Here is a 26,968-nt window from a genome sequence, read left to right on the forward strand (position 1 = left end):
ATGGAGACGTCGGACGATTTGTACGCCACCCCTGCTGAGAAGCTCGGTGTCTTTGTGGCTCACGCGCTCCAGCCGGATAAAGAGTGGAAGGATGAGATCAAAGATGTCTTTGAAAGGATTGCTGGATTCTTTCAAAAGCAATGCTTCCAGGACTATACCATGAGAGGCAAAAAGATCAAGGTGACAAAGGTGGTGAAGGTAAGATCCATTCTTCAGAAACTGTTTCACCGAGGAATAGGAGGAAGGGTGATACCATGACAGAAAGAACACCGGCTCTGAGGGCTCAGATCTCACCTCTGATGCTTACTACCTGTGCGATTTTGGACAAGTCAGTTAGTCTCATAGACCTCTGCTTCTCCCTTCCAGTTCCAGGGCTATGATCCTAAATCACTCAGACTTTTCAAAGAACATGAGAATCAGTGATATCCAGGAAGTGAAACAGGAAAAAGAAAATTGTTTGAAGTTCACCTTGGGTGGGAGGAGAGAGAAGAGACATGAGGGCCTGGGATCACCAGCTCCTCACTTCACAGGTAGATGTTACCCTGAACCCTTAGGCCAGCCACTAATTTCCCCAATAGGACATGTCCACTATGGCCAGCTCTGTCCATATTCCCTCTCTTCTCTATCCACTCTTGCTGACTCTAGGTAAAAAAGTGACCTCCCTCCAGGAACTACCCTGGGTCCACTTTCTGATTCCTCTGAATCAAGTGGCACAGAGATGCTTGATATATGAAGGCTGGACTCCGCCCCGGCCCCCCTCCTCCTCCCCCCCAGTCTGTTCCCCTGCCCAGCAACCCTGTTTCTTCTGTGGGAAAATGTAAACATTTGTAAATGTAATTTACAAATGTAATTTACAAAAATGTAAATGTAAACATCTGAAAAGTTTGAGCAGACCATCTAAATCATTCTAGAACAAGCAAAGGTTTTCCACTCTCTCCTCTGGCACCAACTTCTCTGTCTCTGATAAAAATCCTTCCTCTGCCTCTCATAGCCTCGGTTCTTCACTTTCGCCGGACTCTCTTCCACACAGTTCTCTTAGGACTGTGCTATGCTTTTGTACTTCCCTTCTGTTGCCTATATGTACTTCCGTCATTTGTGCATGACTTTTAAAAATCTAAGTTAATTAGTAAGTTTCCTTTGCATTCAACTTTTTGACAACTTTTTAGACGACTCGTCATCATTTGTTCTCATCAGAACTCACTTGGAGAGTCCTCAGTGAAGAAAGACCCAAACAGCAATTTCTTGGATAAACTCCCAGCCCCTTCTCACTCCCATCTTCCTCCATCCTCAAGTGCCAAAGGTCAAAGCCTCCCAAATCAGAAAGTCTAGGAATGTCTGACTTTACATAATTGCAGGAGCCAAAGGGTAGGCAGGCTTTAGGGTCTGACTTTCTCTAGTTTTTGATCTCTGGAATAGGTATTACAGTGGATAGGGCGCTGTGCTTGGAGTCAGGAAGACCCAAGTTCAAATCCAACCTCAGACATTTACTAGATGTGTGACCCTGGGCAAGTCACTTCACCTTTGTCTTACTCAGCTTTGCAGACAGTAATAGTACCTACCTTCCAAGATTGTTGTGAGGGTTGTGTGGGTCAACAGACCACCGACTTAAATAAAAAAACAGAGGTGTCTCGGCTTTCTCAAGGTAGAAACAAAACAGAAGCTTTATTTGATCAAGTCTCGCAAGAATTGGGCATCTCCCACTACCAGGGTGGGAGTGTGTGCTGGGAGGGGGCTGGGAAGAGAGGCAAGGGGGAGAAGGCAAGCAAGGGGATATATATCCTTGTACAAACAATTCTAAGAAATCCCACCCCAGAGGCTGGACCTCTGTCCCCATTTGTAGGGACAGGTGGCCTCACAATCTAACCAGGAATAAGTTTTACCCAATACCAGCACAGAAACTACAGAATTACCTTATAGGCAAACTTTAATGTTAAGATGGCGGTTTGTAAGTAGGCTAGGGGAGGGGGAGAGGGGAATATCACCTGATTTCCCCAAAATCATATGATTTACAGGAAAACGAAACTTAGGCCTAGTGAGGTCTACATCCTAACTAAATTTGTACTATTTGAGTATCACCTTGCCTGAGTTATTCGTAGGGAAGCTTTCACGATCTTGTATTCCATTCACAGCTGAGGTGACATCTACAAATCTAAAGAAGGGGGAGAAAGACATTCCTAAAGGCTAAATAATCAGATTCCCACAGACTCAAATTTATCCCATTTCCCTTTTCTCTAAATATTGATTCTCAAACATTAATACATATATATATATATATATACACACACACATATACCCTGTGAAGTCTTCACACTTTATTCTCTCACTACCTCACACACTCCCTCCTCTCCTTAACACCATGTTGAAGATTTCACACATACACCATTGCTGATATGAACTATCCACCCACCTATCTTCATTCATCACACTTTTATACCACATTTTCTTTCCCATCATGCTGGTGTCCCCATTACCCTTTTTAATAAATATCGGAAGGATTGATCGATGTATTGACAAATCAAAGGGGGCAGTCCCCTTTACAAGTACAACTACAGAGACCCAAAAGAAAACAACAATACAACCATCCCTTTAAAAGTCCAAAGTCTCTTCCCATATAGCTGTCTGGCAGGGATCATCAACGAAGTCTTCTGGTCCTAGGTATTTGTTTCAGCCATCCCCACAGCACATTCTTCTTGGAGGAACCGGCTTCTGTCCATTCTCCTACAAAATTTACCTTAGCACAATTTTAAGTTACCATTTCTAATAATTATACCCTGATCATCTTTACAAATTCAAAATTGAAACCTTGGCCAATTGCCATGTTTAAGAAATTCACATCAGAACCCAAATTCTCATACTTTACATGACTCATCATTAATTTCCCCACCAGAGGGATGAGACTCCAGTACACACATAAATACATTAAATAACCAATTTTTAACATAGTACATATAAAATCTTAACCTAGTCATGTCATGTTTCCTTGATGGCACTACATGATAAGCCAGGCCACGAACCATTTTTCTTTTTTGCATCATTAATTGTACCAAAATTTTAAACATGCATGATATTAATCAAATAACAAAATAACATTCTCACATTGCTTACGGAACATTTACTAAGTGAGTTCTAAGTGGCTTGTATGCATTTCTACCCATCTTCATAAAGCTTTACTAAGTTGGTGCAAAAGTCCATAAGTAACACTGATTCCAAAGCATCATAACAAACAAAGTTTCTAGTTATTGCAGAATTCTTAGATATTATGAAGTTGTTTTTTTTTTCTTTCAGTCAAAAAGGTGCTGTAATGGAATTTCACATCGGTAACAGTAAGAGAGGATCATAGGAAATAATACTACTGCTCTTAGATTCCTTTTTAGACAAAGGGAACATCGTAAAGTGAGTCTTAAGCAGTTTGTTTAAATTTCTGCACATGCCCTAGTTCTAGATAAAAATATTAGATTGCCCAGTAAGATAACACAAAAAGAGTTCATCTCTTTTACTGGCTACTTGCTCTGATCACAGAAATTTGCTATAGAAGGAAAAAAAGCAGGGACATGTGATATGCCAACTATGACAGGATAAAACATCCTTGGCTCTGTTTATAATCCAGATATAGTTATAATTCCTCAATTATGTAGTATCTCTTCCACCTCATTGCTACACTCAGAAATAGGTGGGAAACTTCCTTTCCAAAGAAACACAGGGGGAAACTGAGGCCAGGAGGATCCCATCCTAGACTGAGGCTAAGATTGTCCCCTCGGCTTTGTCCCAAATGCAGATCTCCACCGTTAACAGTATGGATCACATTCCTTCTGAGTAGCTTGTGGCATTTCTCTCGGATACCAATGTAATGTAGACAACTATACCCAGATTCAAACTCAAAACAAAATTAGTTATGGTCCCAAGGGCCTTTTAACCTTAAACAGGAAGTCCCACCAATCACAGCTTAGAGTCAGATACAGAGCTGCAATAAGCAGTAAAGATTTACCAGGACTCACACACATAAGGGATTTAATTAAACATCTTTCATTCTCCACTTTAAACTTGTCCTGGTGTAAAAGCCAAATATTAGAATCCTTTCTATCTATTGTACATAAACTTTTAATTTCTTAGCAAGCTAAGTTCATTGTTTAGGACCTACATAACTCAAACAAGTTCTTTTTCTGGGGCTTGCCCATGCAGATAGTTTCCAGGTGCCTTGGCAATTTTACAAAATAAAGAGAAGTAACATGGACCCCAGGAAGGGGTTAAATAGAAAAACCTTGGGTCTGTTTGCTATCTTTTGCTGTTTCTCTGAGCACACTTATTCTAGGTCGAGGCTTTCTAAAAATCATGCAAAGGATTTTACAAAACTTTTCCTCATAAAAAAAATATCTCTCTTTCTCAGAAATAGCTTATAATTTATCTTGATGTTATTATTAATTCCTAAGTGCTAAAGAATTCTTAAATTTTGATCACCAAACCTTTTCCACATGATTGAGAAAAAACCAAAACTAAACATACTCTGGTAAATACTATCTCTAAGCAATAACATCAATAGCTTAATTAACGATCTCACAAATTTCTCAGATGATAGCAAAACAATTAAAGACAAAATTTGGTAATTTAAGATTTCTTAAATTACAATTCTTAACCTAATAACATTTAGATTGCAAAAGAAATTGCTTCTCTAACAACACAGATGATACAGCTGCTTACCAAGTTATGCAATAAGAAAAATTTTAGAACTATAACAATATCATAAACAATTATCATCTACTTAAACTTGAAAACCAAAACCAATTAATTTCCATTTTGGTGGCTTTACCTCAGTCAGATATGGCCCCAAACAGAGAATCATTTATCTCATCACCAAAACTTCACATTGAAGAAAATCCACATAAAGTTAATGAATATGAAGCAATTATTTTTAACTTAAAACAGTTTACAGTCGTGGGAAAGTTTTACAAATAGTTTGCAATCACCTATTATAATTAGATCGGTTTAAAATGTGCTGGGCCAGTATTCTAACTACTTCTTTTGCCCTGGGTAAAAAGGAAGCCAAAGAAATTTGAATCATTGCTAACAAGGTATAGTCAGTTTCCCTTCCAGGCAGAGGGGGTTGATAATTAATTGAACAGCAATATTAATAACTCGCAATGATCAATATCTTTACCCTAATCAATATCCATATAAGATTTAATAGAACCCACCCACAAATCTAGCCCGAAAGGTGGATGGACATAATTTCTTTAACTCTTCAGAACTTTCTTGGTTTTTAACATTAAAACAGTAATCCCAAATAACCTAGTTAACAATCTTACAGGTAAGTGCTGGCTGAATCGTTTTAGCTGTGGCCTTCCATTAACTACAGGTAAAGTAGAAAATATCTGGTTTTCTAAACGGCAATTAAGCCTGAGAAAGTAACTTAACCAGTTTTACACAATTGTTTTCATATCATTTTTTTTTCTCTTCAAAATAGTACAAATAGAAAGATTTCAGATGACATTAATTGCATTCCCAAATCATTACATACTTTAGGCTTACCAAGCATAGAGGCTTTTCTTCTCTCCTCATAGTCGCAGAGCCTGGCTGTGTACTGGGGGGGCGGGGAGGGTGGGTGCTGGGAAGCTGCAGAGTCCAGCACCTGAATTAAAGGTCTAAGGAGTCATTGAGGAGGGTCCCTGAGAGATCTTTACTTTCTAATAGGGGTTGTTGGGTTTGGAAGACTAGGAGCAAAAATTCCAGGTTCCAGTGGTGTGGGAGCAATGACTTGGGGGCTTGAGAGGAGAGGTTCCTCTGCCACCTGTTGCCTAGAAGTGTGGGCTTGCCCAGGGGTGCAGGGTTGTTGTCAGTGGGATATGAGAGGGCAACAAAGCAGCAAAGTCGAGAACAGAGAATAGAGCCTTTGTTGCGACATGTATTTTATTTTCTGCAGTTTTTATGTTATTAAGATTTAATTTATATTAGAACTTTTAGGTGAAAGACACCTCAGAATAAAGGGCCTAAATAAGAAAAAGCAGCTAGTACACAGGGCAATTATTTTGAAAAGGAGCCAACTCTCTATTGTATATTTGCAGTCGAATCACTTTTTAAACTTTCCAAGTAGCAAATGTAGGAAAATCACAGCAAGCTAGAAATGTTTTCACCCGAGCAGTCCCGGTTATATCTATGGAGATAATTCCTATCTGAAGAAGTATTTTTATTTCTCAGGAATACAGTAAGTAACAGTCTTTTGGGTAAAATATGTTCAGACTGGCTCTCATGTTTGACTTTTATTTCTCTGTTTTGGAAGCTTTAAATCACTTTTTTTTCTCAAATTCAAATAGGAACAAGGGTCACTAAATCGCACATAAGGATCTCTGTAGTTGTATGTAAAAAAAGTACTTATTAACTCTATAGATTTATTTAACACCTTTATGTTATTAAATATTTTTCAATTCTATTTATAGGATCATTACTTAAAGTTCTTAATTTTGAAAATTGGAAAACCATAATTACAATGCATTGTAGTACACATTCTAGATTTTTTCCTTTTCTCCTCATACAGGGGAGCTCAAAGTGTCCCTTTTTCATATCTATGCATTTTCCGAATTTGCCTTAGTGCCAAATAATATAATAAATTCTGACTTATCTTAAGCATCAAATTAGAAGTAACACATTTCACTTAAATTTAAGGGAAAAGTTCCCGCTTTCTTTCTTATCTCTCCACATTCCAAATTGGCCAGATCTGGGATGGAGGGAGAAAGAAAGAGCATATATATATTTATCATTTTTTTTAATAACTTGCCAAAAGTTTCCACCTTGTACTCTCAAAACCTCTATCTGCACTATTTGTGCAAATAGATTATACCTTTCTTAAACTTCCTTCACATGCCTCTTCCCTACATGGTTAAACTTTCTTGCCTTTCCTTTCTGGTGGACTTTGATGAAAGCCCCTGTAAAACTGCATGCACATACCTTATTTCTTTCTAATTCTGACCTGACACTCCTCTTTACCTTGCCTTTTCCATCACATAACTTAATCAAGAAAGCATTTTTCTCTCTCTTTCTCTCTCCCTCACCCTCCCACTCCTCTGAAGAGACTGGAGTCAGGGAGGGAGAGAAAACCAGAGAGTGGACATTACAGGGTGTCAGATTACACACACACAGAAGCACAGATACAGACAGACACAGACACAAAGATACAGAAATCCAAAAGCTTTTTTGCTTTCCCTGGGAGAGCTTTCCTCAAAGCACCAGGAAAAATCCATTCCACCCACCTAGGTCAAATATTTTAAGAGCTCTTTTCTATGGCCATTTTCCTTTCTACTTTTGTTGTTCATTCCAATTTTGCAATCGATTGCCTAAAGGACTATGTACAGGTACCTCACGCTTGTGCTCCGACTGCACAGACTTAGACTGTTTTTTTTCCCATAATTTACGAGGGCCATCACCACACCCTCCAAGTTCAGAAGAACTTAGCCAAACTGAACGGGGAGGGTCACCCAACTCCCCCAGAAGTCCCCCGTGAAGCATCCTCGAGAGCATCCTTGACCTTGGGGTTTTATCCCACCCTAATTTGGTTGGGAGCCATCACCGCACTCCCCGAGTCTTAAACTCAACAGATAACCCCCAGACCTCCGAGTGCTTACCTCTGGAGAGTACGCGTACTTGTTTATGACTTCACCACACACCACACCGGCCAGCCGGGCTTTTCATGGAGCCTAGCACAGCTTCTGTTCCTCTCTTCAGGATTTTTCCTCAACAGGGAGGAGCCCCACACCAGGACCAGGAACCCCCAATAAATTTTTATGGTGCGCGCTGGATCCTGCTCCCTGGTGAGCAGAACCCCCCCCAGTCGAGGGGAATCCCGGACAAGCCCCCAAACTGTGTGGGTCAACAGACCACCGACTCAAATAAAAAAACAGGTGTCTCGGCTTTCTCAAGGTAGAAACAAAACAGAAGCTTTATTTGATCAAGTCTCGCAAGAATTGGGCATCTCCCACTACAAGGGCAGAGATACTAGTGAAGAGAGGCAAGGGGGAGAAGGCAAGCAAGGGGATATATATCCTTGTACAAACAATTCTAAGAAATCCCACCCCAGAGGCTGGACCTCTGTCCCCATTTGTAGGGAACAGGTGGCCTCACAATCTAACCAGGAATAAGTTTTACCCAATACCAGCACAGAAACTACAGAATTACCTTATAGGCAAACTTTAATGTTAGGATGGCAGTTTGTGAGTAGACTAGGGGAGGGGGAGAGGGGAATATCACCTGATTTCCCTGAAATCATATGATTTACAGGAAAACGAAACTTAGGCCTAGTGAGGTCTACATCCTAACTAAATTTGTACTATTTGAGTATCACTTTGCCTGAGTTATTCATAGGGAAGCTTTCACAATCTTGTATTCCATTCACAGCTGAGGTGACATCTACAAATCTAAAGAAGAAGGGGGAGAAAGATATTCCTAAAGGCTAAATAATCAGATTCCCACAGACTCAAATTTATCCCATTTCCCTTTTCTCTAAATATTGATTCTCAAACATTAATACATATATAAATATATATATATATATATACATATTCATATACCCTGTGAAGTCTTCACACTTTATTCTCTCACTACCTCACACAGGGTCAAATGAGAAAATATTTGTGAAGTTCTCGGTACAGTGTCTGACACACAGTAGACACTTAATGCATGCTGGTTCTCTTCTCTCTTACCCCCTGGAACCATGAGGACAGAGATGGTCCAATAATAGAGACCAAGGGGCCCTTTCGAGTCTATGTTGCCATGGAAAAAGAGACAGAGTTGGAGTCAGAAAATAAGGGCCCAGATCCTGGCTCTGCCATTTACTACCTGTGTGACCTTGGGCGAGCAATGTCTCCTCTCTGGGCCTCAGTTTCTTCATTTGTAAAATGATGGCATTAGACTCAATGAGTGGCAACATCCCTTTGAGCTCTGCATCTCAGATGCTGTGATTCATAAATGCTCCAGCTTAGAGGTCTTAGAGAGTTTCACTTTGGTTAACAAAGGCAACTCGATAGCAATCCTATCCTGGGTGATAACGTAGCTGGTCTTCCTTGTACAGAGACGACACACTTGTGATGTGGACATGCTCCTTTTCCTGAGCTGTTTCTCCAGCTATGAAGACCAATACAAACTCCGAGGTCCCATCATTAAATTCATGATGGAGAAACTTGAGAAGTGCCAAAAAAGCATAGCTTATGACATTACCAACGTCTCAAAACCAGAGTGCTCAAATAAGTCTGTGCCCCCCCAATCCCTGAACTTCGATGTCCAGTCAAGGAAGTGGAAGAAACAGATCCATGTGAACGTGCTGCCAGTCTTCGATGCTCTAGGTAAGAACAGATGAATGCCTGCATGACAGGGCAGTCTTTCTAGGAGAACAGTTCTTAACCTGAGGTCCACAAAGGGATTATACAGTTCTCATAGGGGGTGGGGAGGGATGGATTGGGTTCCACACAAAATTACATCTTTATTTCGATATAAGACAAATTAAGTCAACAAATATTTGGGGCAAAGTACGCCCAGCACTATGTTAAACCCTGGGTTTGCAAAGAAAGGCAAAGCCCAGTCCCTGCTCTCAAAGAGCTCACATTCTAATGGGGGAGACTATATACAAACAAGTATGTACAAATAAGATAAAGATAGGATAAACTGAGAGTAATATCAGAAGGAAGGCATTAGCTTTTTAAACTGGGAAAGGCTTCTTTCTGAAGCTAAGATTTCAGCTAATATATAAAGGAAGCCAGGAAAACCAAGAAGAGGTGACAAGAAGGGAGAGAGTTCCAGACAGGGGGTCAGCCAGTGAAAATGACCAGAGTTGGTAGATGGACTGTCTTGTGTGAGGAACATCCAGGAGGCCAGTGTCACTGTATCAAAAGGTTCGTGAAGGGAAGTAAGGCACAAGACTGGCAATAGGAAGGGCCCAGGTTCTCAAGGGCTTTAAAAGCCAGGGGACTTGAAAATTTTATCTTAGAGCTAATAGGAAGTTTCTGGAGTCTATTGAATTCAGAGCTCAACACAGAAATACTATGTATTTTATTCTACTCATTTAAAAACTGTATTCTGAGAAGGAATACATAGGCTTCCCCCAGACTGCCAAAGGGATCCATGATATGCAAAAAAAAAAAAAAGGTTAAGAACTTCTGTTAGGGTAATTATCTGGGATGCAGCTCCATCTGGGAAGCATGTGGAAGATGATTTGGTAAACAAAGGTAGAAAGAGAGTCATCCGTTGAAACTTATTTTTTAAGTTCACCTGTATCTTCTCTTTCTTGTTCTTTTTGTCTCCTTGCCCTGACACTGCTGAGAGTTTCTGTTTTTCAGGGAGAAGGCTCCTGAGGTATATCTGGTGGGCTGAAACATGGTGAACTAATTGTTTGTGAATTCCAAGGTCCAATCCAATTCGATAAATAAGTATTATGCAACTACTGTAGGCTTGGTGCTAGGGATAGACACAAAGACAAAATGAGTGTCCCTGCCCCTGATGAGCTTACATTATCCTTTGGAGGATGCAACATCTAAACAAATAAGCACGCATGGGACAATCGAGGAGGAGGGGGAGAGCAGTAACAACTTCCTGCTCAGTACAAGTGCCTGCCACCTGGTGGGTCTCAATAAATATTTTTTGACTGACTGACCACTAGGGGGATCAGGAAAAGCTTTCTACGGAAGCTACCAAGTGAGTTGAGTTTGAAAGAAGACTTCCAAGAGGTAGAGGAGAGAAGGGATGGGGGACAGCTTGGTGTAAAAGCAGAGATGGGAGATGGCATATTGAGCGTGAGGAACAATAAGATGGTCACTTTGGCTAGAACGTATCTTATGTTATAATGAATAATGTAAATGAAAAGACACAACAAGATACCCCTAAGCCACCCTTTGGTGGAGGCGGGAGATGCACAGGTGTTGTACATTACATATTGCACATATTTTTGGACTTTCTCAATGTATCAGTCAGTTATTCTGATTTTTTCCTCCCTAAAAAAGATACACACACTATTTGGCATATGGGACAGCTCTCAGGAAAGGGGAGGAGGCAGATACATGGGAAACCATGGTGATATAAGAAAGAGAAAACATCAATAAAATTACATTAAAATGAATTTAAAATAATGATATATAACAAATGGATGAAAATAAGACTAATACGACTGAAAAGATAGATTGGAGCAGGTTGTGAAGGGCTATCAATATCAAGTTGAGGCATTTTACCCTATAGACAATAGGGAGCCACTGAGTATTCATAAGAAAAGGAGTGATAGGGGGCAGAGCCAAGATGGCAGCTGGAAAGCAGGGACTTGCGTGAGCTCCCCACCACGTCCCTCCAAAAACCTATAAAAATGGCTCTGAACAAATTCTAGAACTGCAGAACCCACAAAATAGCAGAGGGAAGCAGGGATCCAGCCCAGGACAGCCTGGATGGTCGCTGGGTGAGGTCTATCATGCACAGGGCTGTGGGCAGAGGGGAGCACAGCCCAGCGTGAGTGGCAGCAGGACCAACCAAACCAGGAGCCGGGCAGAACAGGCCCCAGCACCCTGAATCAGTGAGCTGTGGCATTTACCAGACTTCTCAACCCACAAACACCAAAGACAACAGAGAAGGTTAGTGGGAAAAGCTGCGGGGGACAGAGTGAAAAGAGTTCACGGTTCGGCCACCCCCCCCCAGGGACAGTGGGGGTGGTGCAGCTACAGAACTACAGCTGCAGTTGCTTCTGGCCCCAGGCCCACCTGATGGGAGGAATTAAGTGGCGGATCAGAGCAGGAGTGCAGAGCCTCTTAGATCTGAGTCAGGTCCTGGTTGGTGGTTCTTGGGGAAGGAAGAGCACTGGTGTGGCAGAGCTTTCTGTATAGAAATAGCTCTGAAAACAACGGCACATGCCCTCAATCTTGCAACAAAGCACTCTTTACTCTACAAGCAGTCATACCCGATGAAAAACTCAAGGGTCAAGTAAGTTGGCTGGAAACATGGCCAGGCAGCGAAAATGCACTCAGATTTAGTCTCAGACTTTGGAATCTTTCTTTGGTGACAAAGAAGACCAAAGTATACAGCCAGAAGAAGTCAACAAAGTCAAAGAGCCTACATCAAAAGCCTCCAAGGAAAACATGAACTGGTCTCTGGCCATGGAAGAGCTCAAAAAGGATTTGGAAAACCAAGTTAGAGAAATAGAGGGAAAATTGGGAAGAGAAATTAGAATGATGCAAGAAAACCATGAAAAACAAGTCAATGACTTGCTGAAGGAGACCCAAAAAAATACTGGAGAAAATAACACCTTAAAAAATAGACTAACTCAAATGGCAAAAGAGCTCCAAAAAGTCAATGAGGAGAAGAATGCCTTGAAAGGCAGAATTAGCCAAATGGAAAAGGAGGTCCAAAAGACCACTGAAGAAAATACTACCTTAAAAATTAGATTGGAGCAAGTGGAAGCTAGGGACTTTATGAGAAATCAAGATATTATAAAACAGAACCAAAGGAATGAAAAAGTGGAAGACAATGTGAAATATCTCATTGGAAAAACCACTGACCTGGAAAATAGATCCAGGAGAGATAATTTAAAAATTATTGGACTACCTGAAAGCCATGATCAAAAAAAGAGCCTAGATATCATCTTTCAAGAAATTATCAAGGAGAACTGCCCTGATATTCTAGAGCCACAGGGCAAAATAGAAATTGAAAGAATCCACAGATCGCCTCCTCAAAAAGATCCCAAAAAGAAAACTCCTAGGAATATTGTCGCCAAATTCCAGAGCTCCCAGATCAAGGAGAAAATACTGCAAGCAGCCAGAAAGAAACAATTTAAGTGTTGTGGAAACACAATCAGGATAACACAAGATCTAGCAGCTTCTACATTAAGGGGTCAAAGGGCTTGGAATATGATATTCCAGAGGTCAATGGAGCTAGGATTAAAACCGAGAATCACCTACCCAGCAAAACTGAGTATCATGCTCCAAGGCAAAATATGGACTTTCAATAAAATAGAGGACTTTCAAGCTTTCTCAGTGAAAAGACCAGAGCTGAATAGAAAATTTGACTTTCAAACACAAGAATCAAGAGAAGCATGAAAAGGTAAACAAGAAAGAGAAATCACAAGGGACTTACTAAAGTTGAACTGTTTTGTTGGCATTCCTACGTGGAAAGATGATGTGTATGATTCACGAGACCTCACTATTAGAGTAGCTGAAAGGAATATGCACGTATGTATATGTGTATGTGTATATATATATATATATGTGTGTGTGTGTGTATATATATATATATATAATGTGTGTATGTATATATGTGTGTAGGTGTGTGTGTATATATAATATATATATATTTTATATATATATATATATATATATATAGACAGAGGGCACAGGGTGAGTTGAATATGAAGGAATGATATCTAAAAAAATAAAATCAAATTAAGGGATGAGAGAGGAATATATTGAGAGAGAGAGAGAGAGAGAAAGGGAGAGATAGAATGGAGTAAATTATCTCACATAAAAGTGGCAAGAAAAAGCAGTTCTGTAGGAAGGGAAGAGGGGGCAGGTGAGGGGGAATGAGTAAATCTTGCTCTCATCGAATTTGATCTGAGGAGGGAATACCATACACACTCAATAGGGTATCTTACCCCACAAGAAAGAAGGAGGAAGAAGATAAAAAAGGGGGGATGATAGAAGGGAAGGCAGATAGGGGGAGGAGGTAATCAAAAACAAACACTTTCAAAAAGGGACAGGGTCAAGGGAGAAAATTCAATAAAGGGGGATAGGTTAGGAAGGAGCAAAACAGTTTTTCACAACATGAGTATTGTGGAAGGGTTTTACATAATGATACGCATGTGGCCTATGTTGAATTGCTTGCCTTCTTAGGGAGGGGGCGGGGAGGGGAGAGGGGAGAGAATTTGGAACTCAAAGTTTTAAAAACAGACATTCAAAAACAAAAAAAAAATGTTTTTGCATGCAACTAAGAAATAAGATACACAGGCAATGGGGCGTAGAAATTTATCTTGCCCTACAAGAGAAGAAGGGAAAAGGGGATGGGAGGAGAGTGGGGTGACAGAAGGGAGGGCTGACCGGGGAACAGGGCAACCAGAATATACACCATCCTGGAGTAGGCGGGAGGGTAGAAATGGGGAGAAAATTAGTAATTCAAACTTTGTGAAAATCAATGCAGAAAACTAAATATATTAAATAAATTTTAAAAAAAAAGGAGTGATATAGTCAGATTTTGCTTTCAGATGATTATTATATCCAGACAGTGCCTCTCCCACTATCAGGAAAAGAAAATCCACCCTCAGATCTGGAACCAAGACTTACCGTATAGCAAAAGGTCTATGAAAATCTAATAAAGAGTGGAAGGAGCCCGGGAGAGTTCACTCCATCCTTCAGTGCACTACAAAAAAGTTTTGTGAAACAGCGTCCTACCAAGTTAAAGAGCCTTCTTCGCCTAGTGAAATACTGGTACCGAGAGGTAAGGTGGGCAGGGCAGAGGCTGCACCATGGCTCCAGGGCGTGGGGGGAGAGACAGCCTAGAAAGACCAGTGTGACCAAGGGAAAGAGCAGTGGGATTGTGACAAAGAGAAGGATGTGACTGTAAAGATGCCTTTAGAAGCCTTACGATGTTCCTCTGACAAGAGCACTGGGTATTTTCCCCCAGGTTTGAATCCTGGCTCTCCTATTTATGACCTGGGAGACATTGGGCAAATCACTTCATTTCTGCAATTGCTGGTTCCTCATTTCTAAAATGACAGGGTTGGATTAGAGAATCTCCAAAGTCCCTTCCAACCATAAATCTTATGGTCTTGTGAGATGTCCACACAGGTATCAAGATTGCTAGGTCACATTGCTAAATCAATGAACAAAATTGGTAGGTGCTGTCCTGGGTGCTGGAGAGAGAATGATTAAAAAATAAAATACTCCATGACCTCAAGAAGCTGGCACTCTGGCAGGGGAGATAATATGTACATATTCAAATGTATGCCCAAACTAACAAGGTATGCTTACTATTAAGTAGAAACAAAGTAAATACAAAGCAGGGGTTCTTAATCTGGGGGTTTAGGAATAGATTTGTGGTGGTCTGTGAGCTTGGATATGGAAAATAATGTTATAATCATATTTCGATACAACTAGTTTCCTTTGCAATTCTATGTATTTTATTTTATGTATTGAAAAATTTCATAGGCTTCATTGGGCTCCCAAAGGGGTCCAGGACATTAAAAAGGGCAAAGAATCCTTGATATAAGGGCCATATTAAACAATCAATAAACATTTATTAAGCACCTGACATGTACCAAGAACTGTGTCCACACTGAAGATACAAAGTGAGAGTCCTTGGCTTCAGAGAGACAGCTAGGTAGCATAATACAGGGTATTCCTAAGGTCTTGGCACATAGGAAAAAATGCATATTTTCAAGAAATGAAATGATTGAATTTTCAACAACATTTTATTTAATTGGAATATTAACAATTAACATCTTCAATATGATTTCCATCATTTGTGATGCAAACGTTGGTGCACTTTGCAAGATTCACATGAACTCGATGCAATAACTCCGCATTGCTGTCAATTTTAACACATTCACTCTTGGAATATGAATATGAAATCATATGATGTTATTTGAAGTTGAAGATGTTATTTGTTATATTCCAATTAAATAAAATGTTGTTGAAAATTTCAATTATTTCATTTTTTGAAAATATGCATTTTTTCCTATGTGTCCAGACTTTAGGAACACCCTCTGTAGACAAAGTACTAGCCCTGGAATTAGGCAGGCCTGAATCCAGATCTAGTCTCAGACATTTCCTAGCTCTGTGGTCCTGGATAAGTCATTTAACTTCTCCTGGCCCCAATTTCCTCATTTTTAAAATGAGGGTAACCCTAGCACTTGGCAATTTCCTAGAGTTATTGTGAGGATGAGATCTGTGTAAAAGGCTTTATAAATCTGAAGGGACAATTTTGAGGAAAGAACATACACATAGATAGGTAGGTCCACACAAGATACATACAAAGTAGGTGCAAGGTAGCTTTAGAGAGGAACACTCTAGGAGCTAGGGGGAGAGAGGGAAAGGTCTCTTGCAGAAGGTGGCATTGGAGCTCTAAATTTTGAAGAGATCCTGAAAGGCAGAGGCAGGCATGGGGAACAGCCAGTGGAGAGACAGCAAATGGAGCACTGTGTTTGAGGGCAGCAAGAAGTGTCAGGTTGGTTGGATTGTGGCATTCATGAAATGGAGTAAAAAGTCTGGAAATGTGGAGAAGAGCCCAGTTGTAAAGAGCTGGGTCTATAAATGCTAAATAAAGGAGTTTGTATTTCATCCTAGAAGAAGTAAGGAACTCCTGAAGTTTATCGAGTAAGAGAATAACATGGTCAATCCTGTGTTTTGGGGTGGTGTGGAAATCACCTTGGCAGTTGAGTGGAGGATGGATTAGCATGGAGGAGGAGGCTTGAGGCAGGGAGAACAATTAAAAGGCTATTTCTATAATCCAGATGTGAGATGATGGGGTCCTGGTTTAGGGTGGTGAGTATGTGAGTGGAGAGGATAATCCAGATGTGAAGTGATGGTGTCCTGGTTTAGGGTGGTGGCTATGTGAGTGGAGAAGATACCAGATGTGAGGTGATGGGATCCTGATTTAGGGTGGTGAGTATGTGAGTGGAGAGGATAATCCAAATGTGAGGTGATGGGGTCCTGGTTTAGGGTGGTAGTTATGTGAGTGGAGAAGATAATCCAGATGGGAGGTGATGGTGTCCTGGTTTAGGGTGGTGGCTATGTGAGTGGAGAAGATAATCCAGATGTGAAGTGATAGTGTTCTGGTTCAGGGTGGTGGCTATGTGAGTGGAGAGGATGGGATATTAGGTGAGAGATGTTCTGGATAGAAACCGTGAGACACGATTGGATGTCTCACTTGAATGAGAGTGAACAGTTGAAGATAATGCTAAAGTTGCAAACCTACCTAATTAGAAGGGTGGTGATGTCCTTGAATTAAATAAAAGGAGCAAGGAGAAATGGAAAGGCTTCGCGTAGAAGGTGGGTGTCTGTGCTGAGTTTACGAAGAAAACTAGGAATTCCGAGAGACATGAGTGAGATGGTAGACCATTCCAGGCACGGGAAACATTCTGCACAAAAGCGCAGAGATGGGAGGTAGAGCCGTGTGTAAGGCACAAGAAGAAGTCCAGTTTGTCTGGACCAACAAGCACACAAAAAGAGCTAATCAATGCAGGAGAAAAGCAAGTTAGAATCACATTGTAACTAAAATATACCTGTTGCTTACCAGAGGTTGCCTTCATAGTATTCCCTGAAAGCCAAGAAACGTATGAACTGTTTCCCTTGGGCCATTTCCGCAGAACTGTCTTTGATCTCATCAACCCTCTTCCAGCCTAAGCTCTGCCCCCTTCTGATGACCCAAGAGAACGACCTTACCACATGGTGCTTATATGACCTAATGAATCTTTAGACACTAAAACCAGCGTTGCTATGCCATGACCTGAGAGCAATGTTATTATCAAATGAGATGTTTGTAAAATGCTTAACACAGTACCTGGCACAGAGTAAGAGCTGACTAAATGCTTCCTCTCTTCCCATCATCTCCGTTTTCAGTGTAAGGTAAAGTATAGGTAAAGGTAGGCCATGGTGAAAGTGAGACTCAGACTTCTTATCAATACATGGAGGTCTTGGAAGAGGTTGAAATTGAAGTTCTTGGGAGCCTTGAAATTCTAGGGATTGGCTAAGTGATTAAGAACATGCTTGTCTTGGAGAATTCAAGTGGGTGAGAAACACATAGAGAAAAACAGGATGGAGAAGACCTTGGACTTTATCGAACAGTATTCCCTATCTGAAATCCTAAAACTTCTCAATCTTAAAACGTCTCTATCTCTTCTAATAGTATGTGGAAAACAAATACCCAGAAAAACATTGCCCCCCCACATATGCCCTGGAGCTGCTGACTATCTATGCCTGGGAGACAGCAACCCAAAAAGCAGAAGACTTCTGGCTAGCTAAAGTATTTGTGACTGTGATGAAGCTGCTGAAGGAGTGCAAAAGGATCTGTATCTACTGGACCGACTACTACAATTTTGAAAGTCATGTGGTTGAGCACTTCGTGAAAAGGCAGCTGAGGTATGATAGACCAGGCAAGAAGAAGAAAAGGTGAGCAACGCTCCTCTCCTTGTCTCTGCTCTCTATGGGTGATGCCTGCAAGAGCTGGCAATTATGTAGTGCTTTAAGATTTAAAAAGCACTTTACATATTGGGTGATATAGCAGATAGAGCTCTGGGCCTGGAGTCAAGAAGAGCTGAGTTTAAACCCAACCTCAGGCACTTCATGGCTGTGTGATCTTGGGCAAGGCACTCCACTTTTGTCTGCCTCGGTTTCCTAAATTATAAAATGAGGATAATGAGAGCACCTGTCTCCTGGGTTGTTGTGAGGATCAAATGAGATAGTATTTATAAAGTGTTTAGCACAGTGCCTGGCACATAGTAGGTGTATAAAAATGCTCGCCATTTGAGTCACACAGTAACCCAGTAAAATCTTATGATTATTTATTGCATTTTTACAGATGAGGAACCTGAGGTTCTAAGAAGTTAATTTTCTGTCTAACTCCTGGGGTTTTTGTATTTGGGGCCAAATCAGGGTATGGGAAACTCTTAGATAAGAGAGTTTAAGTATACTGTAGTACTTGTGTCTAAATCTGGAAGGGAAATCAGGGAAAGAGAACTCAGAGAACTGCTTTCGATGCTCAAAGAGGTGATAAGAACTAGAAGATTCTGCCTGAGTTCAGTGTTCCAAGATACCTGCAAGGGTCTTGTGGCCTCCCTCAGCCTCTCCCTTCTCTACCAGAGCTCAGCTCCCCTCCCAGTTCCCTTTCACCTGTTGTCACCGTGTTGCCCATTCTTTCCAGATCAGCTTGGTAAGCACCGGGTGGGACTTGCCATCTATCCTTGCTGCTGCTCAGCTGCTCCCCATTCCTTTCAGTCTGCTCTCCGGTAAATGGTGTGGGTCTCTTTAAGAATGCCTGGGTGTGACTCCAGTATATCTTCTGGCTCGTAGATTGTGATGGCACAGTGTTCCAAACTCCAGGATAACCAGTCTGTTCTCAAACCACTAAGTGTATAAGCCAACAGTTCCCTGAGCTGGTTTCAGAGGGAAATGCGATGACTTTCCTCCCCTGAGCTCAGTCCTATCCTGATGGGAGAACCCTTAGGGAAAGCAGCAGTCAGCACCATCACATGCGGGTACCCTGAAATTTTCTTGTATTCCTTATAAGTGGCCACCACTTCCCCCTAAACTACTAGAAAGGATACAAACACCCTATAATCATTGACCCACTTAATGATGCTCCACAGTTTAAGCTAGTCTCTCTCTAATAAGCAAGTGAGAAGAAAAGTAGCATTCCCTGCATCTGTAACTACACTGCAACTTCACCAGCACAGTCCATCACATCTTAGCAAGAGGGTCATTTAGTCAATCCTCAACCTCTATGTCAGGAATTCACAAGGTCCTGGAGGAAAGGGAAAAGGGGGAGGAGAGCAGCCGCCACTGCTGCCCAGAAGTCAGCAGACAGAATCCACAAGAGTGACAGTGCCTCTTCTTCTGGCCTCTCTCTCTCTCTCTCTCTCCCTCTCTCTCTCTCTCTCTCTCACTGTCTCACTCTCTCTCATTCTCTCTCTCTCTCTCTCTCATTGTCTCACTCTCTCTCATTCTCTCTCTCTCTCTCTCTCTCTCTCTCTCTCTCCCTCTCTCTCTCTCTCTCCCTCTCTCTCTCTCTTCCTCTCTCTCTCTCTTCCTCTCTCTCTCTCTCCCTCTCTCTCTCTCTCTCTCCCTCTCTCTCTCTCTCTCTCTCTTCTCCAAAACATTGTCCCACCGAGCCAAGTTGTCCAACACCTATCACTACCTTGAGATACTGTCTGCTACAGTCATTCATCTCCACAACAGCAGTCATGGCACATCGTGCTAATGTCAGACGGAGGCATGGCCGGGCACCTGTAAAGTCCTTATTAGCTCAAGATCTGTGACTCCATTAACTAATTATGGGATCACAGACTTAGAGCTAGAAGGAACCTTAGAGCCACCACCAAGTCAGACCCCTTCATTTTATAGAAGAGGAAACTGAGGCCCGGAGAGATTAGGTAACTTACCGAGGGTAACACAGGGAGTAAGTATCTGAGGTAGGTGGGATCCCAGGTCTTCTTGATTCAAAGTCCATCATGCCATGCTGCCTCTAACAAGCTACACAGGAAGAGGTACGATATTAGAAGGTCCTTGTAGGTGAAAAGGGAGAGAAGGGTTAGGATGGGCAAGGAATGAGTCAATTGTATCAAATCCCTCACCCCCCCAAAACCCTATCACCCCTGGGTACCAGGGACATAAGGTTTGGAGAAGACCTCACTTTATGACTGAAAACGTCTTCCTCTTTTGCCTTCTTCTTCATATCCCCAAGGATTTTTTCAGGAGCTAGTGAGTTCTCTATGAATGGAATTCTTCAAGAGGCTAGATAAACACTAGCCAAAGATATTGCTGAAGGTGTTCAGGGTTCAAGGACAGCTGAGTTGTACAGTGGATAAAATGTCAGGCCTCGAGTCAAGAAGATTCATCTTCCCTTGTTCAAATCTGGCCTCAGACACTTACTAGCTGTGTGACCCTGGACAAGTCATTTAGCCCTGTTTGCCTCAGTTTCCTCATCTGTAAAATGAGCTGGAGAAGGAAATGGCAAAACACTCCAATATCTTTGTCAAGAAAAACCTAAATGGGGGCAGCTAGGTGGCGCAGTGGGTAGAGCACTGGCCCTGGAGTCAGGAAGATCTGAGTTCAAATCCGGTCTCAGACACTTGACACACTTACTAGCTGTGTGACCTTGGGCAAGTCACTTTACCCCAATTGCCCCACCTTCCCCCCTCCAAAAAAATCCCAAAGGGGGTTCATAAAGAGTCAGACATAACTGAAATGACTGAAGAATAACAACATGGCCAGTGGCAACATCACTTGTAGAACACACTCTATTTAAAGACAAAAAGCTCAGTCTTCAAATACCAGCTTTGGCATTCACTAGCTGTATTATATTTTTGTGGATTGAATCAACTCAATAGAGCAAGCATTTATTGAACACCTGTTATGTGCCAGGCATGCTTTTAAACACAGAGAATACAAAGACAAAACAAAATAAACCTTCCCTCAAGGAACTTTCATTCTCCTGGAGGAAATATAATAAATAAGAAAAACTTCCCCCACCCCCCAAAAAAGTGTCTACATTTTTGTTGGACCAGTCTTTGATTTCTTCTCTGAACAGAACTTCTCATGAGGAAACTCCTTCTACCGGAATAGATCAGCACTTTCTCTGAAACTCATAGTTTTAGGGATTGCCTGAGCCACTGAGAGGTTAAGTGACTTACTTAGCATCACAGACAAGAGAACTGGCCAAAGCCTGGCTGCTTAATCAGCTGAGATATGCCAAGAATTGTTTGTACAGTACAGAGTTGAGGTGAAATATAAAATACTTGATAAACAATCCTACAGACCATGTTACATTCTCATGATAGTATCAGCCTTTCAGAAGATTTAAGGACAATTATAAGCCAAATTACTGGATGCTGTTTTAAGTTCATTTTTGGTCAAACAGATACTGCAAATCATTGATGTTTAGCATTTCTGTTGAATGTAGAAATCAATTATCAACTGTTTATATTGTATATTATTGAGTACCTTTTTATTCCCCCTTTTGGGGAAATCATAGGTGAGAATCATTGCCCTTGTTCTAAGTAAAGTTGTCCTGGGGTACTGGAGTCTAATGAGCTGAGGATTGTGAGAACAGGGAACCTAGCCACATTTCATTAGAAACCAGCCTCTCCAGCACTGAACTTGGTCCAAACTACATAACTGGGTAAATAATGAAAAGTGGCTATAGAACAAAAGACTCCACAAACTCATCAAAGTTAGATAAAGCTCCTAAGAAACTGCAATGAGGAGAGGGTACATTTCAGCACAACCTACGAAAAAGGAGAGACAAGAGATGAAATACTTTTAAACATTACATTTATTTATTTCGTTAAATATTTCCCAATTACATTCTAAACAATTTTTAATATTCATTTTATAATTTTGAGGTCCAAATTCTCTTCCTCCCCCCAGCACCTCCCTTAATGACTGAGAATGCAATTAATATGATATTAATTATAATGTAAAGTCTTGCAGAACATTTCAGTATAAGCCATGTTGCAAAAAAAACACAAGAAAAATAAAGTGAAAAAATATGCTTCAATCTACATTTAGAGTTCATCAGTTCTCTCTTGAGGCAGAAAGTATTTTTCATCATGAGTTCTTTGGAATCGTCCTGTGTCATTTATATTGCTTTTACCGTGCACAATGTTCTTGTTCTGCTCACTTCACTTTGCATCAGTTCATGTGTCTTCCCAGATTTTTCTGAAACCATCTTGCTCATCATTTCTTATAGTATAATAGTATTCCATCCACAACTTGTTCAGCCACCCCAAATTGATGGGCATCCCCTCAATTTAATGGGATGCTTTTTGATGGAAATAATAACTAAGCAGGTCGTTTCCCTCTCAGAGCCTTGTGGGGAGGAAAAGGAGAACCACAACTATTTTTTCAACATCTTGATGGACTAACAATGTAGGGATCCCCCAGCCACCTGGTGGCCTAATATTAGAATTCTCATACAAACACATGGCAAAGTGGATGGTCTCGTCCACAGCTGTAAGAACTACTTGCTTGTCCTTGGATAAGAGATCGCAGGTTTGTCTAAAAGGATTTCTTTCACAATTATAAAAAGTATTTGGTCATTTCCTCTTCTCTCTTGCCCTTGAACATGTAATATTTTCTTATTCTGAAGCATCCTGCGTATCAGTAAGGCAATGATAACAATGTAGATGATAATTATCAAAATGCCTATGTAGTTCTGTATCACAAAGTATACGAGACTCTCCACGTAGAAGGTAGAAGAAGTAAACCATTTATTCAGACACCAGAGAACTATATCCCACAAGCCATTTATCCAGTCTATCAGAGCAGCAAAACACCCAACACACAACGTCACAACCTGGAGCCTCGCCATCCCAAAACCTCTCCAACCCCCTGCTGGGTTCTTACCCAAAACAATCTCCCAGTACAGCTAAGTCAGCCTGTTCAGTTCTAACAATCACAATGGCCATTAGCAGCCATAACTCTCCCTCTCCCCCTCCCCCTCCCCCTCCCCCTCTCCCCTTTCCCTCCCTCTCCCCCTCTCCCCCTCCCCCTCCCCCTCCCCATCTCCCTCTTCCTCTCCACATAACTTCCTTTCCTGTCAGGCAGCTCCTCCCACCACACATCACTTAGGCTTCCTGTGTTGTAAGTAGGTCATACGGCCTATTGATGGGTGGGAAATATGTTCGAATCTAAATTTCTACTACATCCTGTCACTTGTACTCTCCTTTTGTCTCCCTTGACTGATCCCCTTCTTTCTCAACCTCTCCCTTGCCTGAGAAATGCCTTACTTCTCTATCCTGAATTGCTACAGAATGTTGCTTATTGCCTGTGCAGTCTAAGTGGGCCTGAAAGGTTGTAAAAAACAAGATTTTCTGTCCCCCAGAAATCCAAATTTGCTATCATCAAGAGCAGATTCCCTAGCACGCTAATAAATCTCTTTACTTTTAACTGGACCTCCTGTTTTGACCCGTGATTAGTGGACTCCCACTGATGGGTATGCCTCACCCAAGAGGTTGGGAAGATTACCCAGCAGCTGCCATTTCCTCACCTATAAAATGAAGGGGTTGGATATAATGATAAAGATAATAATAGTTAACATTTATACGGCGCTTACTGTGTACCAGGCACAGTGCTAAGCACTTCATGATTATTACCTCATTCGGTCTTCACAACGACCATGGAACATAGGTGCTATCATTATCCCAATTTTACAGTTGGGGCAACTGAAGCAAACAGAGATTAAGTGACTTGCCCAGGGTCACACAGCTAGTAAGTGTCTGAGGCCAGATTTCAATTCAGTTCATCCTGACTCCAGGCGTGGTAGTCTATTCTCTGTTCCACCTAGCTACTTAGATGACTTCTAAGGGCTCTTCCTGCTCAAATCTTTGATTCTACGATCTTATAATTAGTTTTCAATTTTAAATTCTATGATCCTGAACTAGGAGAGGAAGCATTCTCTAGCATGGCCCAAATGGTTCCGACAGAACTGGGTGAGGAGCCTCCCTGCACAAAAATGACAATCTTCTTTGATATTATAGGCCAGTTATCTTGGACCCAGCAGACCCCACCAACAAAGTAGGATACGAATGTGAGTGGTACCTAGTAATCCAAGAGGCTTCCTACTGCCTTAAACAGGCCTGCTGTCGAATGAAAGATGGAAGGTACATCTCAAGCTGGAGAATAAAGGTAGTGACCCTTCCTTTGGGGCTTCAGAGACCTCTACCTATTTCCTGCCCCCCCCTCATAGCCTCTAACATGACTTTGGGATTTCTTAGGTCCAACAAAGCCAACAAAAGTGAATGAGGTCTGGGCTAGATGAGCTGAACTCCATCCCCAGGATTGACTCTTCCTGGGACTGGAGTCATTCTTCTCTAATGACAAGGTTTCTGTAGTCAAGGGCACAGGAATGGGTAACAAAGAATACTCAAATGCACTTCCCAGGAGGAGAGGGGGCTCTTGTGACCTAGGACAGGAGAGACCTACAGATAACCAATGCTTTCTCTCTCTCTCTCTCTCTCTCTCTCTCTCTCTCTCTCTCTCTCTCTCTCTCTCTCTCTTTCTCTCTCTCCTCCCCCCAGGGAGCAAGAAATATATGGGTGACTCTAACATGTCCTGGTTTATGGGAGTTGAAATACTATGTGAATCCCTGTGACCCCATCCAAGAGATGAAAAAGGAGATTGAAAGGGTTAAAAAGATCCCCATAGCTGATCAGCGCCTCTCCTTTGAGGAACCCAACACAAAGCCCGAGGTATTGATGGGACACAAGACCCTGGCAAAATACCGTATCTTCTACCAAATACAAATCCAAGTGCTGGATATCAATTCTGCCAGATACAAAATCCATGTGAAATTTCCTGATGACACCTACCAAACCTACCCCTTTGAAAGCAAAGATACTGTCCTGATGGTGAAACAGCAGATTGAAGATCAGAAAATGCTGCCTGTGACGGGGCAGAATCTAAGATTCCAAGGTCAACTCCTTCAGATGGGAAAAGATCTCATAGACTATGGCATTAAAGATGGCGACACCCTGGAGTTTGAGTTGACCAGAAAGGAAAAACGCAGGTTGGAGAAAAAGAAAAGAAAGGAGGCATTGGTAAGAACTTAGCAGTCATAGGAACATCCTCATGCTCCCATCACTGAAGCAAGCCCTGACTCCTCCAACTCCTCCTCCTCTTCCTGCCCCACCCTCTCACTCTCTCTTTCATATCAGAAGTGGGCCAGATGGTGGCTGCCCTGAGTGTAGGACTGGGATGATTCTTTTAAAGGGTGGGGAGACTGTGTGATTGCTTTGCCATTCAAAAGTATAAAAAAGCCCAGCTAAGTGAGAATTTGCATCAGCAGCAACATCTGGGCTCTCAGTGCCCTCCAGGAAGTACCTGCTTAGCTGCTGTGATGACTCTGCAGGATGAGGGGGAGGAAGGAGTGTTTGATTTTGACCCGCTATCTTTTTAAATTGATTCTTTTCCTCTCTTCTTAAATTGAGTTTTCAAATGCATTTTACACTTTATAAATGCTTTTTATTGCATTTTAATCCTCAGGTCTGCAATTCCTAAAATGGCCTAACTTAGGCCTGGCCCAGAATAGAGGGAAAGGAATTTCTTCTAATTCTTCTATATGACATGACTAACATGAAAATATGTTTAATAGGAATGTATGTGTAGTGCCTATATCAGATTGCATGCTGTCTTAGGGAGGAGGAGGGGAGGGAGGCGGAGAAAATTTAAAACTTATGGGAGTGAATGTTGAAAACTAAAAATAAATAAATTAACTTATTAAATTTTTTAAAATCTAAAAAAATAAATAAGAATACAGGGAAAGGAGCCAGGGATGGTAGGCCTTCCCTTCTAGGCTGTCCCTCTAGAAAGTCCCTCAATGCTTCTTCTCTTGCTCTGTGTCATCCTTTTCTACTCTGATCTTACACAAGGAAGGGATGCTTCTAGGGAGGGTCTAGATGGACATGCTGTTCTGTGTCTTCTGAGTGGTCCCAGCCAATTGTTTGCTCTACAGATCAATAAAATTTGTCTCATTTCAGACTTCTCTTCCTGTTGGTGTCTCTGGCTCCTCGTGTACTACAAAAGGCATCAGGCACAGAGGATGTGTTACAGGACCGAGGGAGCAGATAGGCTCACGTGTGGGAGATCTCTGATCCATAGTGCCATATGTGGCTTGGTCTATACATACTTCAGTCTATAACGAATCCCTGGAGAAGATTCAAGAGGTTTATGATAAGTGAATGAATGAATAAGCATCTATTAAGTACTTACTATATACTAAGCACTGAGTAGCAACAGCCCCTGCCTTCCCAGAGCTCACACTCTAATTGGGGGAGAAAACACACATCAGAGTTCATTTGCAAAGCTAATGGGAAGCTCCAGAAGTCCTAAAGGTGCATCAAAGGGGTGGATGGCAAGGCATTGGGTTCTTTGGGGTGTATCAGCCGGTCGGATGGCAGTGCCTACAGGTTGGGAGGATGCTACAGCAGGGCAGATAGCAAAGCCTAGGTGTCCTCCATCTTACTGGAAGGGTGATGGTTGGTGACTCCCTGCTAATCCAAGTGGCATGAATATCCCTGGATACCTGGACTATTGCAACAGCTGCTGGGTGATGTCCCTGCCGCAAGTCTCTCCCCACTCCAGTCTGTCCCCTACTCTGCTGTCAATGTGGTCTTCCCAAAGCTCAGATCTGTCCATGTCACCTCTTCCCCTCCCCTTCCTCCTCCCCTTTGGCATGCAATAAACTCCAGTGTTTCCTCAAAGGGATGATCCTGGGCAAGTCATTTAATCACTGAAACACTTTAAGAAAGTGCATT

The 26,968-nt window shown here is 41.7% G+C and overlaps 1 protein-coding gene across 1 annotated transcript; it reads left to right on the plus strand.

Moving 5' to 3' along the window:
* Positions 1-26,611, plus strand: LOC118833575 (2'-5'-oligoadenylate synthase-like protein 2). Its single transcript, XM_036740950.1, is given in 8 exon segments — positions 1-198; positions 1,708-1,716; positions 9,035-9,323; positions 14,243-14,436; positions 17,845-18,107; positions 24,194-24,341; positions 24,734-25,252; positions 26,192-26,611. Coding segments are annotated over 8 exon segments (1,734 nt in total). The 3' UTR covers positions 26,306-26,611.
* Positions 26,612-26,968: the final 357 nt, after the last annotated feature.

Source organism: Trichosurus vulpecula, chromosome 1, assembly GCF_011100635.1.
Source record: "Trichosurus vulpecula isolate mTriVul1 chromosome 1, mTriVul1.pri, whole genome shotgun sequence".
In the NCBI taxonomy this organism is placed as follows: Eukaryota; Metazoa; Chordata; class Mammalia; order Diprotodontia; family Phalangeridae; genus Trichosurus; species Trichosurus vulpecula.